Source organism: Euleptes europaea, unplaced genomic scaffold, assembly GCF_029931775.1.
Source record: "Euleptes europaea isolate rEulEur1 unplaced genomic scaffold, rEulEur1.hap1 H_5, whole genome shotgun sequence".
NCBI lineage: Eukaryota > Metazoa > Chordata > Lepidosauria > Squamata > Sphaerodactylidae > Euleptes > Euleptes europaea.
In genome coordinates this window covers 107,986-126,141 of record NW_026612053.1, presented here as the reverse complement: position 1 = coordinate 126,141, position 18,156 = coordinate 107,986, and the positions used below count along the sequence as shown (strand labels likewise).

At 41.9% G+C, this 18,156-nt stretch overlaps 1 protein-coding gene across 1 annotated transcript; it reads right to left on the bottom strand.

Annotated features, from left to right (window-relative positions):
- Nucleotides 1-2,919: 2,919 nt before the first annotated feature.
- On the bottom strand, nt 2,920-14,579 carry LOC130493039 (endothelial protein C receptor-like). Its single transcript, XM_056866813.1, has 4 exons — nt 14,455-14,579; nt 7,830-8,081; nt 3,935-4,207; nt 2,920-3,066 (listed from the first exon to the last, which is right to left on the bottom strand). The coding sequence occupies exons 1-4, from the start codon at nt 14,513-14,515 to the stop codon at nt 2,954-2,956; spliced, it is 699 nt and encodes a 232-aa protein (XP_056722791.1). The 5' UTR covers nt 14,516-14,579; the 3' UTR covers nt 2,920-2,953.
- Between the last annotated feature and the right edge of the window lie 3,577 nt (nt 14,580-18,156).

The window sequence follows — 18,156 nt, the reverse complement described above, 5'->3', positions numbered from 1 at the left end:
GAGTGACTATTAAGACCTCCGTTTGTACAAATAATGGGGTTGGATCTGGGGCAGATCAGAAGAGATAAAAGAAACTTCCTGATTCAGGACACAACTGGTGCTGCCTATTTGGAGCTGTCAGGCTCCAGAAGTAAAAGAGATGAGGCGTTTTAACACAAGTACCAAGTTGAACTTCTGGTTTTAAAATATATTTTGATGTTAACTTTTTCTTGCCCCTTGGAATGACTTTTCATAATTAACGTTTGTTTCCCCTCTCCTCCTTGAGCTCGTATCAGATTCATTTCAGGCAGTGTCCCCTCCTGGGTTCTGTGCCGGTGGCAGTTTGGGTTCTTGAGGCCCAGTTTTGAGGCTATTAGTTAAAAATGTTTCCTTTATGTTCTATTTTTTTATTATTTAAAAAAAATACCTAGTCTTTAAGAAATGACTGGGCATCAACACCATGAGTTTCACTTAATCTGTCCCTTCATCTCATCTTCTTCATAAATGTCCATGTGAATCCAGTTTACATGGCAGAAGGTTACTTTTAGTTTTTGCCATCACCCAGAGGAGTGTCTAGCTCCCCTTTAGCACTGCTGTGGTTTGTGGCATTGCCCGTGTGAGACTGGCATCTTTCTGTGCACCTATAAAACTGGCAACTGCACTTACACTTTTTTGCTGTTTAAACTAGTGAAAGGAATATAATGTGTTATCCGTGGTATCTTAAAAGCAAACAATCCAGCAAGCAAAGGCTATGTAGTCCCTTCAGTCATTTTGTTACCCTTTGATCTATGGAGTGCACAGAGAAGATTCTCCATTGTTCTAATGAACTTGTTGCTTGGCAACATACCCTTTGTAGGCAGTTTGTTCTACATGCACAGAACAAAAATCCATCATCCTGCCTTACCATCGTCTTTAGGCAACTACTGCCGTGATTTCCCCGTTTTTTTGTAAACAAAGTGTGCTAAAGGAAAAAAACTGGAAGAAAGGTTATGGTTCAACACGATTCATTTTTACATATTTGTTCTACTGATTAATCCAGGGTAGTGGCCTGTCATTCTATTATCAATTTTAGAACTAATTTGTGTTTTACATTACAATTGTGTTCACAACAGTAAACCGCCATAAAATGGTGATACGCTGGGGGCAGCAGCCGCTCAGCTTTTCAACCAGTTGTTTTGGTTTCACACTGGTGGTATTTTACTGCTGCAAATGCCAGCATATGAACATACACTTCTGTGCATAAAATGTGAATTGACTTTTGGGTATTTCCAGCTGCTTAGGAACACTGACTTTAGTGTCTTGGTTCTTGGAGATCATGATTGGAAAACTAACAAAAGTACACATTTTTGTTTCTTTTCTCTTAGTTAGCATACCCAGATGTTTAGTAAGCACACTGCCTCCTAAATTTGTCTGTCATGCAGTCAGCTTTATGGTGTTCAATACTATGTGTGTATGTTTCCTCCTTTGTGAGAAAGTTAACTGGAATTTTTCTTCCCGGCTCAGCTCCCTGCACTAAATGTTGACTTGAGGGCCAAACAGTAGTTATTTTCTCTGTAAAAACGAGAGTGCATGCATGGCTGTGAATATTTCCTGAAGTAACAGCCAGCAAGGTTACCAATAGCCACATATTATTGTGATATAAACATTTCCCCATCGAGATAAAAAGGATACCCCTGTCATCTATGCGGAGGCAGACTTAAGTTGAAAGGATTTATCCCAAGAAAAATCCAGCATTTGAAGCATTTGTTTTTCTCCCCCTTCTTCCCAATACTTTTTGGATGTACTTGCATGTGAGCCCTGAATACATAAATAGAAAGCTCTCCAAGGAGAGGTGCAGGAGTTTCAAGGATGGCTTTCAGAGCTTCTGTGTCCTCAAGCTGAAGTTTGTACTGTTCTGTAAAAAATATTTTGGTGTGTATACCAGTGGGGCCTTGACTGCTTGAGCAACTACCTTTACAAATTTAAAATGTGTTAAGGTTACCTCCTAAGCAGCCATCCTACCAGCATTCTGCTAGTGGGGCAATTATTTCTGTTGCTCTCCCCTTCCAGCTGCACCTGCTACCCTCCCTCACACACGTTGTTCCTGAGCAGAATTTCATGGGGAGCTCTGTGGATTGCAGTAGGAGTGGGGAGGTGGGGAATTCATACTTCCAAGGCTTCACTCTGCCAGCAGTAGTTGGGAATAATTCAGTGAGTTGGATCCTTAGCCTTACAATTCATGGTTAGGCTCAAGATGTTCAATAAGGAAATAACCTTGTTGGGCTGTCTAGTAAAAATTAAACTTGATGGGAGAGGGGTTCAATAATGACATCTACAAAAGAAGCACTGTTTGTAGCTTTCCATTTAATTAAAATAGGTCTCTCTGCTGCTCCTGATCCGATTTTTTTTTAGTCCCTCCTGCTTGCCCAAAGTTCCTGAGATGTTGTGTTGCCTTCATTAAAATTTGGCACTTTATAATAATAATAATATAATATATAACGGACTATGTTACTCACAGATCTTCTTTGCATATCACTTGGAGATGATAGTGTGGTGCCCATCTCTGGATCAAGGAACCCTGTACTTCTCCATCCATTTTTAAAAATATGAATCAAACTCATCTCACTGCATGCTGCTGAAATGAAATAAATGTTAAAGGCTAGCAGTAATAATTCCCATTGCCAGAATGGTTTAAAAAATTAGGAGGGGAAACACTTAAGAAGTCCAAGAACTTGAGAACCATGAAGAAGTCCAGGGCTACTCTCCGTTGATGGTCAGGGCATGCCAAGGCACGATTGGAGAGCCTTCCTCCAGGTAGTATATAGAAAGGTCTGTATGATGATGGATGTCTTGCTGCTGTGCTTGAGCTCACCTCACAGGAGGTGTAGGATACAGGCTTTATGATCATGGGTCTCTTTCATCATAAGAGGATTAAACAGAGTTTTGCAACATTTTCTTCAGTTGAGCTTGGCTCATAATGTTATGGTGCTTGAGGTTATTTTTTCCCTCCTGTGCATAGGAAGATGCAAACAGCTAGGCCCAATAGAGCAAAGGCACCCACAATGATGCCCAGCACCAGTGGGGTATGTGAGCGTCCTTGATGTCCTCCTGTAAGGCAAGAAAAGAAAATGTGGGGATAGCCTTTCTGCATGTTTATGGGTGGCAGGCAGCTGTACATATAAGTGACTTAGCAGCAGAGTCATAAGTTAACTCATAGGACAGCAATGTGAAAGGCTGAGGCCTTTTGGACCCAAAACGAGCGGTTTCTGTTTGACTTAGCAGCTTGACTAGTGTTGCATTTTAAGGACTGCTTGTAAAACAAGACTTATGAGTGGTGCTGCATGAAGCAGCTTCCCATGTAATAGGAGCAATTTTAACCACCTCAACAAGAAATCGTCTGATGAGTACCTCACATGGTGGAGAAGACTAAAAGTAACTGTGAGCCTATGCAGCCATGTATTTTCTGTACTAAAGACAAAATACCGCATCAAGAAAAGCTGGATATTGTAGCAAAGTCAGATTTGCATATATACATAATTATCTTGCTTATTTCTGCTGCTGGTAAGCAGGAGAAGGGAAAGAGGCGAGCCTCTGGAAAGCCTTCTCAATTCCCCCATGCTGCATCCTTGGATAACTAGGCATTTTACATCCATGGTTTCATCATGTCCTTTCCATCTTATTTTTACAGTCTTAAAAGCTTAATTCCTGTTTTAAGAATGACAGGTGGGTTTCTCACCTGCACTCGTTTCTGCCTTCTCTCCTTGCGTGGTGATTTTGTGGGATTGCGTGGAATATGATAAGATCATGGAATTGCATGGAAGTATGTACATCCTATCCTGTTGGAGTTCATGGTTAAGAACCTTTTGATTTTGGCTCAAGTAATGGGATGTTTGGCTGTGCTTTGGATAGCTAAGCAGCACCCCAACTATTAAGAGAAGATTTTGCTTCCCAGATATGTAAAAGTGGTCATACACACCAGTCAAGGGTTGGTTTACATCGCTGTGCTCCCTCACAAAGTTAACACATGTTTTTTGTAGGAAAAACTGTAGGCTTTTGGTGGTCTCATTGTACATGTTGAGTTGGCTGCTGGCATACCAGGCCACGGAAGAGGCCTCTAACGGCACCCACGTTGTGTTGGCAGCGTAGAATTTCAGGAGAGCAAGCCCATTCAGTGCGACATCATAGAAGCTGTGGCTGGTGCCATTGTGGAAGATCAGGCAGCCATGGGCGCACTGTACGTGGAAGGGATCTACAACAAAGTAGGCATGTTAGGAATATACTTATGCACAACCTGTTGAACACACACGAACACACAAAGTTGCCTTATACTGAATCAGACCCTCGGTCCATCAAAGTCAGTATTGTCTACTTAGACTGGCAGCAGCTCTCCAGGGTCTCAGGCAGAGGTCTTTCATATCACCTACTTGCCTGGCCCTTTTAACTGGAGATGCCGGGAATTGAACCTGGGACCTTCTGCATGCCAAGCAGATACTCTACCACTGAGCCTCCCCCCCTCCGCCTGGCCTTTACACTTCTGATTAAAGCTGCATTCAAGCTGCTGTGAGGCGACTTTAGGTTCACATGCCAAGCTAAGCGTAAGTTGTTTAGACAACAAGTTAGAATAATAAAGACTGAAATCCATTATTTGGCTGTAAGGCACAGCAATGAATGATTAACATACACTGCTTCGCTTTAATTTCATCATAGGTCAAGTAGCAAAGACAATGAGTTTATAGCTTAGTAGTTAAGCATGTTTTAAAGAAGGTCCCGGGTGCAGTTTTGAGGAAGTATAGGGCCACCTGCCCCACCTGGAGGTTAACGGGGGGTTAAGGCTTTAAATTTGCGATAACACCTTCCATTTATATATTTAGAGCATGCTTTGGAACAGAAGTATTTGTTTCTTTGGGGCTTTTTTTTGTAAGGAAAGTGATGGTTGGTACCCTTCAAAAACAGTACTGCTGCAGTCTGTCCTCATGATCAGTCTTGCTTAGATTTTGCTGAACTTGAATTTTACATATTTGTTGAGAAGTAATGCTCTAAATGAATGCCCCTTTAAAAGCATGACAGTATACTTGAAGGGTAGCTTAGAGGAAGGTGTTCCTTATTAGAAGTCAAAGCTTCTTAATGGCTTTTACTTTAGTACTTGATGCTAATGCTTCATAGATGTTGAAATGCATGTAGACGGTTTGGATGACTACAGTGTTAATTAAAAATTTAGTTTCCCTGAAGCCCTATTGGGAAACAGGGCAGCCCTGCCAAACAAGGAAGGCTTAGCTCCAGCCCTGCATCTAGCATTTCCAGTTAAAATTATTTCCCCAGGGCTGTGAGAGGCCTTTCACTGCCCGCATCTTTGGAGAAATGCTCCTTATCAGAGTATCAAAAAGTGGACTAAATAATAGATCAGTCAAGTTGCTGGAGGCCACATTGATCTAAAGTGAAATCCAAAATACAGCAGCCTCTGGATATTCTGGGGTGAGCTCCAGAGCCAGAATATTCTTGTCCCCAAAGCTCACCCCAAAAGACAGCACAGGCATCACTTCCTCCTGCTGCTGAGTCTAACATCTGGAGGAGAGGCAGCCTGAGCAGCAGAACGCTCCCCAGTGCCAGCCCCTATAGGCACCTCTGTGGGCTCCTGCAGCAGTCTCAATAAAGATGGCCTTGTGAGGCCTCTTCATTGCACCACTACCACCCCAGCCAGGGGGTGGTGGAAGGCAGCTGTGGGGCAGCCCTCTGCACGGGTGGGGCGAAAGCCTCAGTCCTCCCACTCCCCTTCACCCTACTCTGCTTAGCCTTTTCCCCAGAGCCCCATTGGACTCCCTTCCTGCCACTCATTCTGTCCTCCTGGAGTCTGACTACATTGCCAAAGTAGACTAGCTTTACTACAACCTACCTGACTTACTAACCTGCTTGTCTTTCTTTTCAATCCCCCCCACAAACTTTGTTTTGTAAAGCTGCACCTATAGGGTTGCCAACCTCCAGGTGGTGGCTGGAGATCTCCTGCTATTACAACTGATCTCCAGCTGATAGAGAGCAGTTCCCCTGGAGAAAATGGCCACTTTGGCAATTGGACTCTATGGCCTTGAAGTCCCTCCCCAAACCCCGCCTTCCTCAGGCTCTGCCCAAATAACCTCCCATCTGTGGCGAACAGGGGCCTAGCAACCCTTCAATGGAATTTTTAAAATAATGGTTCTGACTTTCTAGCCTAAAAGCTGACTAATGTTTGGTAACTAACCTGGAGATGGAAGTATGAACTGTTTTTAAAAGCCTTAATTAGCCTTATTTTATTTTTCCTACCTGGCCTACAAGCAAAGCCTAATTTTTTCCCCAAATATTAAGCAGCTCCCTGCTGAAAACCTTGAAGGCTAAAAGATTAGACGAAAACACTATTTTTTTTAACCACCTGGCTTCAATTGTTTTGAAGCCCAGAGCAAGGTCAGCCTAATACATTTTAAAAAGTTAATCTGTGCTCCAATTATTGCTTGAAAAACAACCTGGTCTCATCTTAATTGCCTAGCACACACTATTAAGGGAGAAACTCTGAGCCCTATGCTGAAAATTACTTTGTGCTTTTTAATACCTGAACCCTTACCTATGTTATCTGTTTTTAAACCTAACAAGAAGTTTCCCTTAGAACAATTATATTGTTCAACACCAATGAGAACATCCCAAAACTCCATTATACCATTCCCCCAAGAAACACAACACAGTAAGTAAAACCAGAACAGTGGAACCAGAAAGGCTAAACTTATTAAAACAGCTGAACCTGAAACACCACCCCAAACTCACCCTTTAAAAATTAAACTGCAAAAAGAAAAACCCACCAAAAAATCAAGACTGACCCAAAAGCAACAGAACAATGTGCAAGTTTTTTTTAAAATCTAAAAACAGAAGATGCCAAAGAAAACTAGCTTTTAAAAGAACCAGAATGCAAGCAAAGGTTCCCCCTACAGACCAGGGCAGGGGAACAAACAGTACAAGGCAACTCAAAATAGCAAAAACCAAAGACGACTAGGTTTCAAAAGAAAACAGAAGTAACCCAAAGGCTAGCTAGTCCTCCCCTCCATCCCCCCAAAAACAAAAAAACAAAACCCACATAAACTTACAAACTTGAAATATTTTTAACCCAGTATTCAAACCAGGTGACAAGCAGCAGCCAGGGCCTGCTTTTATGCTTTGACCCATGGTCAGAAAGAATTTGAAACAAAACTTGCCTATGAGAGAATTACCACAACTGGGTAGACAGTAAGAGCTCCCCCTAACATGCAGTCCCATTTGCCTGTGAAAGCAGCCTCCATCCCCTTTCCTTCATGTTGCCCAGGAAACCTGGTGGGGTGGGGTGGGGGAGTTTGGAGCTTTACACTTCCAGCTCTGGATCCGGAAGTATTCAGAATCAAATTACTGGTATTGACCAGGATTCTCTAATGTGTATCCAGATACTGAATACACCTTAATGGTGTTTTTCAGGTATGTTTTTGGATTTGATATAGTTGTATGCACATCCCTACTGCTAGCTATGGATCTGTGCTGTTTTCAGGTGCCTGCAGGTGTGGTGCCAGATTGTACGATTGCCAACACAATTACAGCCAGAGTTGCAATTATATATGCATCTGATAATTGTAGGTGAGAAGCATCAATGCAATCCTATGTAGAGCTGCTCCAATCTAAACTAACTGAAATCCATGGTCTTGGACAGGCATGCTTCTGCATAAGACTGTAATGTAAGTAGCCTAGGGCTGGCTATCTGCAAATGTGCCTCCAAATCTCTAAATTACACCGAGTCACACTCTGTCACGTTCCCAAGCTATGGCATAACAGCTGGTTATGGTGACATCTGCCACCAGCACTGTCTTGCTCCCTAGTTAATTACTCACATGCTACATTCCTTTCACGAGCTGTCACTTTGACCATGTCCTGGAACTGCTGTAGGTACAGGCGCAGGTTGCTTTTCCTCTGCTTCCAGAGATGGGAAGGCTCCAGTGGGAGCAGCTGGCTCACATTGATCTGTTCATTGTGCCCCTTCAAAGTGTGAGTGAGCTTTCCATCCAGGGTGGCATTGCCTACAACTTCCACTGAACTACTGTCTGGGAAGTAGGACCGATGGAACATGTTGATAGCATGAAAGTCTGAAAGAGAAAACAAGATAAGAGATGTTCAGACCAATATTACAGGGCAAGCCACGACCACTACAAAAGGCCTTAAAGCCCTCTGCCCCCAAACTCTTTTCATGCCTGACTTGTGAACAGGACCACAAGAGAATGGCAGACATGCCCTTCACAGAAATCATTCTCCTCACTAATTGCCAATTCCTGATCATTTCCAGAGGAAATTTTGCGTATTCAGGAAAGAACGGTTCCCTGCCTGGTTTTCCTCTTAAAGGCTCTTGGCTGACTGCAAGCACAAACTGGCTGCCCACCCTCTGTCCCAGACTGGATGGCAGCCGCCTTTCCTAAGGTCACTCTGGCAGTACCTTTCCTTTTGTTCAAGTGTAGGGAAATCAGCAAAGCGTGAGGTGAACCTGCCAATTCCTCCACTGCATAAGGTAATAGACCATTCTGGGTAAACCAAAAATACTGCAAATAGAACCCTGGGTTGCATTAAAGATTATGTTTCATGCTTTTGCTTCATGCCAATGCAACTGTGAAGCAAGATGAAGCAGCTTTAGGAAGCCGAAGTCAGAGGAGGAGCCAATTTCCTGCTTCCATCCTCCTTCAGTGTGCCATTTATTTTATTTTTATTTTTTTTTAATGAGCCAAGGTGAGGCATCTTTTTGACTTTGCTTCAGGTGCAAAAAAACTGAGGTGTTTTTTTTAAATAAAAAAAAACCTGAATTTGTATCCCTTTTTTAGACTGCAACCCCCAGAGTAGCTCACAATATTCATAAAATGTGGCATTTCATTTAACAAATAACATTTTTCAGTTTAAAAGTTAATAAAATAAATGGGCCTGTGAGAAGAAATGTGGGGTGGGGAAAAGAACAGATTGAAAAACAGAATTTTAATATGTTCCACATACATACATGGAACAAAAAATTAACATACTTAAAAATGGAGGGGTATATGGAGAAAACTAGAAAGGAAAGGTCTGAGCTGAAACAGGAGCAGACATGTGAGTGTCTCTGCATTTTCACTCCCTTTGTCTATCATACAGCAGTCTTAAACGGCTGCCATAGTGAGGGAGGGTCAGTCCAACTGAACCAGGAGCAGGTGTGTGACGGTGTTTTTGCCTGCCTCTCCCTCCCACTTTCTCTCAGAGTAGTTGGACTTATATGGCTGCTAGAATGGTGTAAAGGTCAGTTCAGCTGAACCAAAAGCAGATATGAGACAGTGATTTCACCTCTGTTCCCTCCACTCACACGAAGTATCTTACATGAAGTAGCCAAGCCTGTCAGGGTTATATTGAGAGGGGCAGTGCTGTTCGTAAACTGGTAGGAATTTTGGCAAGCCACATCCATCTGCCCACTTAATTTTTTTTCCATTTTATTTTATATAAAGGGTACAGAAGGAAAAAAGGGGAAGGATAAACGGAGGGTAAATCCATCTGCAAATCAAAATAAAAAAATTACAAAATAAATCCAGCAACTAATTTATCAATTCATTTAACAGACTGCATTATAATATATAGCTTAGATTTTATGGCTAAATACTGTTTTTTTTTATTCTATTTTTCTAAAATAACCTCTAAATATACATAGCGTTACATTCCTTATGTATTTCCCTCAGCCTCAAACCTCTATATACCTATAAAACAATTTCCATTTATCACTGAATTGATCAAGAGTCTCATCATCTGTAACATTCATCATATGAGTCATTTTGGCCATAGTAGCGTATTCCATCATTTTATCCCTCCACTCATCTATGTCCGGCAGGGATGATTGTTTCCACCTTCTTGCGAGGATAACTCTAGCCACTGTTGTGGCATACCCAAACAAGTCTTTCAGCGAAGGAGACAGTTCTATTGGCATTATTCCTAATAGCATATTCTTTGGATTCAAACTAAATTTTTGCCATAACATTTTCTGCAATTCATTATAGATCACTTTCCAATAAGACTGCAGCTTTGGGCAGGTCCACCATACATGAAAGTAGGAGCCCTCTTTCGCTTGACATTTCCAACATATTCCCTGTTGCCGATCTTTGGTATTACCTATTCTTTGTATCATGTTTGGGGTGAGATACCATCGATAGAACGTCTTGTACCAATTTTCTCTAACTTCTTGGCTGACTGTGAACTTCAACTCCCTTCTTCCAAGTTTCCATTTTTATCATTTCTCCAAAATTTTGCATCCATTTAATCATGTTTGTTTTTACTTCTTCCATTTCTGTATCGTATCTTAATAGCAGTTTATAGATCTTTCCAAGCAAATGTTCATTACTCTTGGTTATCATAGTTTCGAATTCTGCTAGTGTTCTCATCGTGCCTATTTTTAGGCAATCTTCTTTGAGGTTGGATCGTAGCTGAAGATACGTTAACCAATTCAGATCTTTGTTTTCTCTCTTTATTGTTTCTAAATGCTTGATTTCTCCATCTTCCCCAATCATGTCTCGATATGTAAGGTGGAAACCGCACTTCCATGCAAGATCCTCATGATGTGCCTCAAGCAGTGACATTATGGAAGGCAGTGAAGGACTAATTCTTTTTTTATAGGTATCCCATACTTTTAGCAGTGCTGGTTTAGCATTACGGTCTTCAAGGGATTTTCAGTGTGGTCAATGTTTTAGAGCTCCATAACAGTTTGTGGAACCCGGTCAAAAGAGCTGCTCTTTCTAATACAAGATTTCTATTAGTAGGAGATCTGATCCATTCTGCAATCCAAGTCAGGCAAGAAGCTCGATAATACAGCTTAAAGTTAGGTAGCCCGAGCCCTCCTCTTTTCTTATCATCCTGTAGCATCTTGAATCGAACTCTCGGTTTCCCCCCACACATCTGCCCACTTTAGAGGTGCTATGAGCCAAGCTGCCATGAAATCATTAGTCCTGGTCAAGAGTTGATAATTGTTCAGAATAAAAATCAATCTGCGTTCAATGGTTTACCAAATGACAGAAAATGTATAGTGCCATATATCCCCGAGGGATTAATATTGTCTATTTTATTCCTCAACCTGGCTGCAGGCACTGTTGTACATCCCTGAGAGTATTTCATGGCAACAAATAGACCTTGAAGTTAGAGGCACATGGAACGAACATATGCCATCCTATTCCAGCTACCATCATGGAACAGTTTGTATATACAGCCTGCTTCTTCCTTCCACTTTCTTTGTGGTGGAGTTCTGGGGTGCTGATTTAAAGCATGCCTCTGCTAACATACAAGGAAAGGGAGGAAATGGTTTAACAGGGTTGTAAATACATAACTGGACTGGGAAAACCAGACTGGGGAGGGAGTGAAGCATTTGCAAGCAGTGTGTAGGCAGGTGTGAATTGTTGTCATTTCTTCCCCTTTCCCACTCTGTAATGTTTTAAAACTACCTTGGGATAGGATGGGATGGGTTAGAAAAGCACTCTAGATAGTCTGCTCATTTTGGTGACACAGCTATGATGCAATTAATCTTCTTCCTTCCTCACATTGCAAAACCAAGATCCTGCCCTCTGCAGCAGCTGGAGGAGGGTCAAAAGAGATGACTGGCAGCTTGGCCTACTGTAACACTGGGGTAGGGGGCACTCCCCATAAAACAAGTTTCTTACCCAGAGCTTTTAGTGATGCAGGACCTGCACTCTAGACTGAGGGGTGGCAGTCCTTGTAAAACAGGGTCAGATGTGAAGAAGAAGTTGGTTTTATATGCCAACTTTCTTTACCACTTAAGGAAGAATCAAATCAGCTTATAATCACCTTCCCTTCCTTTCCCCACTACAGACACCCTGTGAGGTAGGTGGGGCTCAGAGAGCTCTAAAAGAGCTGAGACTAGCCCCAAGGTCACCCAGCTGGCTTCATGTGTAGGAGTGGGGAAACCAAACCGGTTCACCAGTTTAGCTTTCACCGCTCATGTGGAGGAGTGGGGAATAAACCACTACACCATGCTAGCTAAGACGTGCATTTATGGAATAAGGTTAAATTGGAGATCATGAAGATTTGAGGCATATTTGTGAACATGGGAAAGAATTAAAAGAAAATATGAGAGTCATTAGTCAGGCTGCACTGAAACTGCATATCATTCTGTATATATTCCTTATTTTGTTAGATTATTATTTGTTAGTTTATTATTTCATAAGAACAGAAAAGAAGCTGTGCTGGATCACACAGGAGCCAACCAGATGGCCCACAACACCTGCAAGCAGTGCAGAGAGCAAAGCCTCCCTCTAGTTGTTGCCTTCAGCACTGGCATTTAGAGTGCTACTGCCTCTGAACTTGGAGGTTCCATTTAGTTATGACTGATAGCCATGAAGTTGTCTGCTTCCCTCTAAAAGTAAACTTAACAGTCATCGCTACATCCTGTGGAAGTTAATTCTTCAAGTTAATTAAGTGGAAAAGTGCTTCCTTTTAGGAATGCTTGAACATCTGCCATTTAGCTCATAGGGAGACAATTTTTGTGACTGTTCATCAACCCACATGTGGCTATTTGGCAGGTTCATCCTACTAAGGGGAATAGTCCTTAACAACATTACTGGCTGCACATGTAGTGTTTTTTGTTTGTTTGTTTGTTTGTTTGAAACTGTTCAGCAGGCACTAGAATCATTCAGTGCTGAACTGAATAGACATGGTGATCAGTACAAAGCAGACTGTCGTAGCTGAACAGGGTAATTTCATCTGTCAAAAATGTTTGCAATGAAATTCAAAACATCCCTGCTCCCTTTTGTCTATCCTGAATCTATTGTCCATTAATATCATTGGGTGCCCATGAGTTCTGTTGTTACAGGGAGTTTTCCTCCCCTTCACTTTCTCCACCTCTTGCATAATTTTATAAAGCTCTAGCATGTCCTGTCCCCACTCCCCGGTTGTATTTTCTCGAAACAAAAAAGACCCAAACTCCATAGCCTTTCCTTGTATGAAAGGTGCACTAACTCTTTGGTCGTTTTTGTTTCTTCCATCTGCACCTTTCCAAGTGTTACGGTATCTCTTTTGAGAAACAGTGATCAGAATGGTACACAATGTTCCAAATGCGGTCACCTCATAAATTTCTATAAAGGCATTACTGTACCGGCCATTTAATTTTCAACCTCTTTCCTAATAAGCCTTAGTATAGAATTTGCCTTTTTCACCACTGCTGCAGACTGACTCATAATTAATTGATCCTCTCTATCTACCACAACCTCAAGGTTTTTCTTTATCAGTCATTGCCAGTTCAGATCCTAATAGCATATATTTAATGTTAAGATTTGTTTGTCCCAGGGTTTATTCCTTTACACTTACATGGAATTTGATTTGCCAAATTGTTGAACACGGCCCTTTTGGAGCTTTTCATAGTTGGCTTTGGCTCTCCCCATCTTGAGCAATGTGATGTTATCCACAAGCATGGCCACCTTGCTACGCACCCCAAATCCAGATCTCTCAGAAAGCCCACCAGAAAGCTACAGGGCATGGTGGGTCTCTAACTGATAGTGATAAAGTTTATTGTCTGCGGCTGAAGGCCATCACAATCCACCATACAAAAAATTAAAATAACATATCATTAAAATAACATTAAAACAACTTTAAAACAGTCTGACCCACAAGAAACTAGTATTTAAATATGTTACTTTCCCTGATTAGAAACCGCTTTAGCTCAGATTTTCTTAGCTGCTAAAGCAAAGAGTGATACTTTGTAGGTAACATCAGGATTGGCATCTGATAGGAGAAAGAGCAGCTTCTCTGAATCTGGAGAAAGATTTAGGCTCTTTAGAATCGCTCCGAGGAATTTAAGTCTGGGCTCTGGAGCGGCTCCACAAATACATAGGCAAGAGGCCCATGGTGTTCAGGAGTAACGTCCAGCTATCCAAGCTGTTGGCATGGTTTGAAACCGGAGGGAGGTAAAAGCTATTCTGAGGTTATGAAAGGGGATACTGACCAGGTATGATGCTCTGAAGGGTCTCTAACTGAATAGCCTGACAGCTCTGGGTTGCTTTCATGTTAAATTGTGCTCCCTGGGTCTCCTCTGGTTGGGTCAACAGAAGTAATTCCATCACAGGATGGCTTGCACACTACCTATCATTGGGTGTGCCCTAATAAAGGTATATTGGTTGTGTTTTTGGCTTTTGGCATGTCCCATGTTTCCATTTCTCTCCCTCGTCACAGTTTTGATCCAGCTCAAAACTAACTTACAAAACACAGCTTGTGTTCACAAATAAAGCTAATTTTAAGAGTCGTGGTTGGGTTTTTAAAATCAAAATCCTGCAGTTTTACATCTACTCATAGAATCAGTTATGTATGAGGCTCTAAACAATCAGCATCCCCCTTTCAATAAACAATAAATCCCACTGAATACATGCTACTCCCAGTCTTAAAAGATTTCCTTGGAGCAGATAAGCTATCCCCAGATATTCCTTGGAGCAGATAAGCCTTAGAGATTCATGGATTTTCACTTACCTGCACCATATGCCCAGTGGCAGAAAAGCCAAGGTAGGAGGGGCAATAGCAGGATTAACATGACCTCTTGTCTGTAGAAGCCAGGGGTACTCAGAGCTGAAGATGCTATTGTGGGTTACAAGGGAAAACAAGTTTCTTATAGTTCCAGTCACTGAACTGGAGTCTTCCGAACAATGCAGGCACCACTGAGGATCTTGCTCTCCACTCTGCCCAACTAGAACTGGAGGAGGGAAGCCAAGGTTGGCAGGGAGTGAGAGGGTGGAGCGTGTTATTCCATCGTCTTTCCCATTTCCTCAGAGGAATCAACACCTCTTCCTTGCCAAACCTTGCCTCTCTGTTGTAGCTGCTGTATTTGAAAAATCGTTTTTAAATGACCAAGAAGGTCCCTGTTCTTGTTAGGGTTATTATCTGAAATGATAGGGAGAGAGAGAAAAGAAAAACAATACATGAGCAAAATATTTTTGTGGTGTGGGTATATTTATTTACTTAGGGAAAAAAGAGGGAAGAGAGTGTTTGTGCAGATGGTGGAGCTTCTGCATACCTTTCTGGGTCACAAGGGTCTCCTTTGCACAAATTTAAGATACACTGTGCTTTACAAATCTGCATCTCAGTGATAGGTACGAGAAGAGGCAGGGTGGTAACTAAACTCTGGACTGACGGATGTTTCAGTGCTGGATGTTTAGAACATAAACTCACTCAGTAAATATGGAACTAAATAACGCAGAAAACACACAGCCCAATAACCAAGCAGCTTCTGAGTCTTAACAATGATATCAAATATCATTCACTAGTAGAATGTTAGCAGTCTCTAAAGAAACATTAACAAGCTTTCCCCCTCTGTTACTTCTTCTTCCTGATAAGGATTCCCTTTGTTTTCTTCCATTATTTTACTCTCTTATCAACTGACCTCCATCTCCCCTTTACCTTTTGCTCAAATGGTAGGGCTATCTGAGCAAGGCAAAGTGTCCTCTATTACTTGCCTTGGAACTAGGTGCATTCATTAGTCAGCTCCTTGCACATGCTCATCAAGTTCAGACACAGAGAGAATGGCATGTGAAACTGGCAGCTGAGTTTTCATAAAGCAGGACACAGAAGTGACAAGACTAGGTGGATGTGTGTGTTTAAATTCCAAAAGCCTCAATACCAGGAAGGGAGAGACATTTCCTCTCATTCTTCAGGAAAATAAAAAGAAATGTAATTGAAAAGAACCTAAGAAACCAAGAGAATGTCTCCTACATTAAGAATAAATGAGTAAGAGTCAGGGAGAGGAAACTATATATGTGGTGGGACGTTTTGCAATGGATGGAATTACTAGACTCAGTGCTGTATGTGTGATGCCCACCCCACATCAACCATTTCAATGTGACGCTGGCAGGTTAGAAGATCTTGCCTGTGTGATCTTTCATGTGCCAGCATCTTATTTAAACGGGCTCTCAGTTGGTTTGTATGCGGCTTTGGCATGCCAGAGATCCATAGCCCAAGCAGGCATGGCACACACAGCTGCATTCCATGCATAGCAACGCAGTGCAACGCATCACAACACAGCAGTTTAAATGAGACATTGGGCAAGAGCAAGATCACATGGTAATGTTTTTGCACACCAGCATCATGCTTAAAATCAGGCATAAACTAGACTAACTGTGGTCTCAGAAGACCTCTTCTGGGAAGGGCACTGCTCGAATTTCAGATGAGGTATTACACCAAATCCCAAACAAAATAAAGGAATCATGCTTACAAACCTTCCCTTCCAGATAAAACAAAAAGATCACATTTCAAGTCACAAGTTTCACAATCCCTTTGAACCTTAAATCCCATGTACCTCCAAACCTGTCAAAGAAACCTAAGAGCCTGTACATCTTGTAACTATTATGCAAATACTGGTCATTGGCTACATGTAAATATAGCTTTGGAGAGCCAGCATGGTGTAGTGGTTAAGAGCGGCGGACTCTAATCTAGAGAACAAGGTTCGATTCCCCACTCCTCCACCTGAAGCCTGCTGGGTGACTTTGGATCAGTCACAGTTCTCTCAGAACTCTCTCAGCTCATGCGGAGGCAGGCAATGGCAAACCACCTTTGAATGTCTCTTGCCTTGAAATCCTTACAGGGTTGCCAAGTCAGCTGTGACTTGATGGCACGTTTCACCACCAAATATAGCTCTGGAAAGGGAATCCCTGAGGTTAATAGACATTAAATATCAAAACTATAAATAAAAGGGACTGAGAAACAAAACACTGGATTTCCCCCCATCACTAGACTGAAAAATGCTTATAGGGGAGTGGTGGGGCTCTGGTGTGTGTGTGTGTAGTCAACACCTTTTCCTGATACTTTTATGGATTTTCAGAATATTTTCATTTGAATCTCCTCTCTCTCCCAGCCTCAATATTCTGTGCCAAACTCTGTTCCCACCTTCCGTTTGTCTTCAAATCTGAAAGTCAAGCTAGATACGATGAGAGTTCCATATTCAGAGCACCCCAGCATTTCTGTTTTCTAAACAGCAGGAGATTAGACTATGACACAGAAAGAGTAGAGGCTAGCCCTTCCACCCCCACCCCCATGCCATTGCCCTGACCTGAAACAACCCCACAGAGCTGCTGTTAACCCCACTAGCAGATGTAGGCACTTTGTGTATTGCTGCATCTCTTTGCCCTTCATGAATTACTTGGAAAGGGTGGCAGAGCTTGTGCAAAGGGTGCCTGCTTCCTCCTTGCCATGTCTGAAAAGACCCAATCTAATTTAGCTTTCAGCCACAGGTGTGGAATGACTGCCCATTTAAGTAGACTCTCAGAAGAGAAATCAAGTGTACTGAAATTGTGATAAAACTCTTGTCAGTTGCAGGAGCATTTTGCAGTCAAGACTCCCTAGAAGATGTAGGGGGAGGGAAGCATTTGACCTTTTTTTGTGCAACAAAAAACTTCAGGCAAGGAAAAGGGGAAGTAAACATTGTTTGGGAGCTATGGAAAGAAGAACATTCCTTACATAGCCAGCTACAGCTGAATACAAAAAAATTGCAAAGCAAAAACTGCATGTAACAGAAGCACATTTAGCAAAAGTAGTGTCCAGGTTAAGGAGCAGACTGCTTCTCCTCTGGGTAAAGCCACTGAGAATGCTCAAATGCCCAAGAAGAACCAGGTTTAAAAACAAAAAGTGTGCCCAGTTGCAAAAATGAGCAACTGAACAGCAAATTAAATCAGGAAGACAAAAACCTAAAAACTTGCTAACTTGAAATTTTGCAAGCTTCAAATAAAAAACTAGCAATAAAATTAGGAACAATGGCAGTAGAGAATAGGAATCTGGTTAATGGCCTAGAGAAATCTGGAGACAACTAATAGAGGGGACAACAGGAGGCAACGGAATGGAGTCTACTACTGCGTTCATTGTCAGACTACACCCACCAATACAGAGATCAAAGAAAGCAAAGTTAATTTAGAATTCTGAAAGGAGGATTCCCCTAACCCACGGAGGCCAGTCCCTAATGGTTACTATGTTGGGGCAGTCCCTCCCAAATATGATGAATTTTGGCAACCAAGCAGAAAAGCTAAACATTTTACTCACACAAAAAGAATGCTTGTAAGCTAACAAACAAACAAAAAGAGGTAGCTGCCAGTTAGCCCAAAGAAAAAAACTTTAATTGGATTTTTTAAAATAAGAAAAACCCTTGTAGGAAGTTATTTTAAACAAAACAGGAAATGAAAACATCTCGTT

Bases quoted from the DNA above. Each gene is read 5' to 3' on its own strand.
- LOC130493039 (XM_056866813.1), bottom strand. From the start codon at position 14,515: ATGTTAATCCTGCTATTGCCCCTCCTACCTTGGCTTTTCTGCCACTGG. The intron at 8,082-14,454 runs GTAAGTGAAAAT...TTTCTCTTTCAG, and splicing joins CCACTGGGCATATGGTGCAG to ACTTTCATGCTATCAACATG. The intron at 4,208-7,829 runs GTGAGTAATTAA...ACTTTGTTGTAG, and splicing joins TCGTGAAAGGAATGTAGCAT to ATCCCTTCCACGTACAGTGC.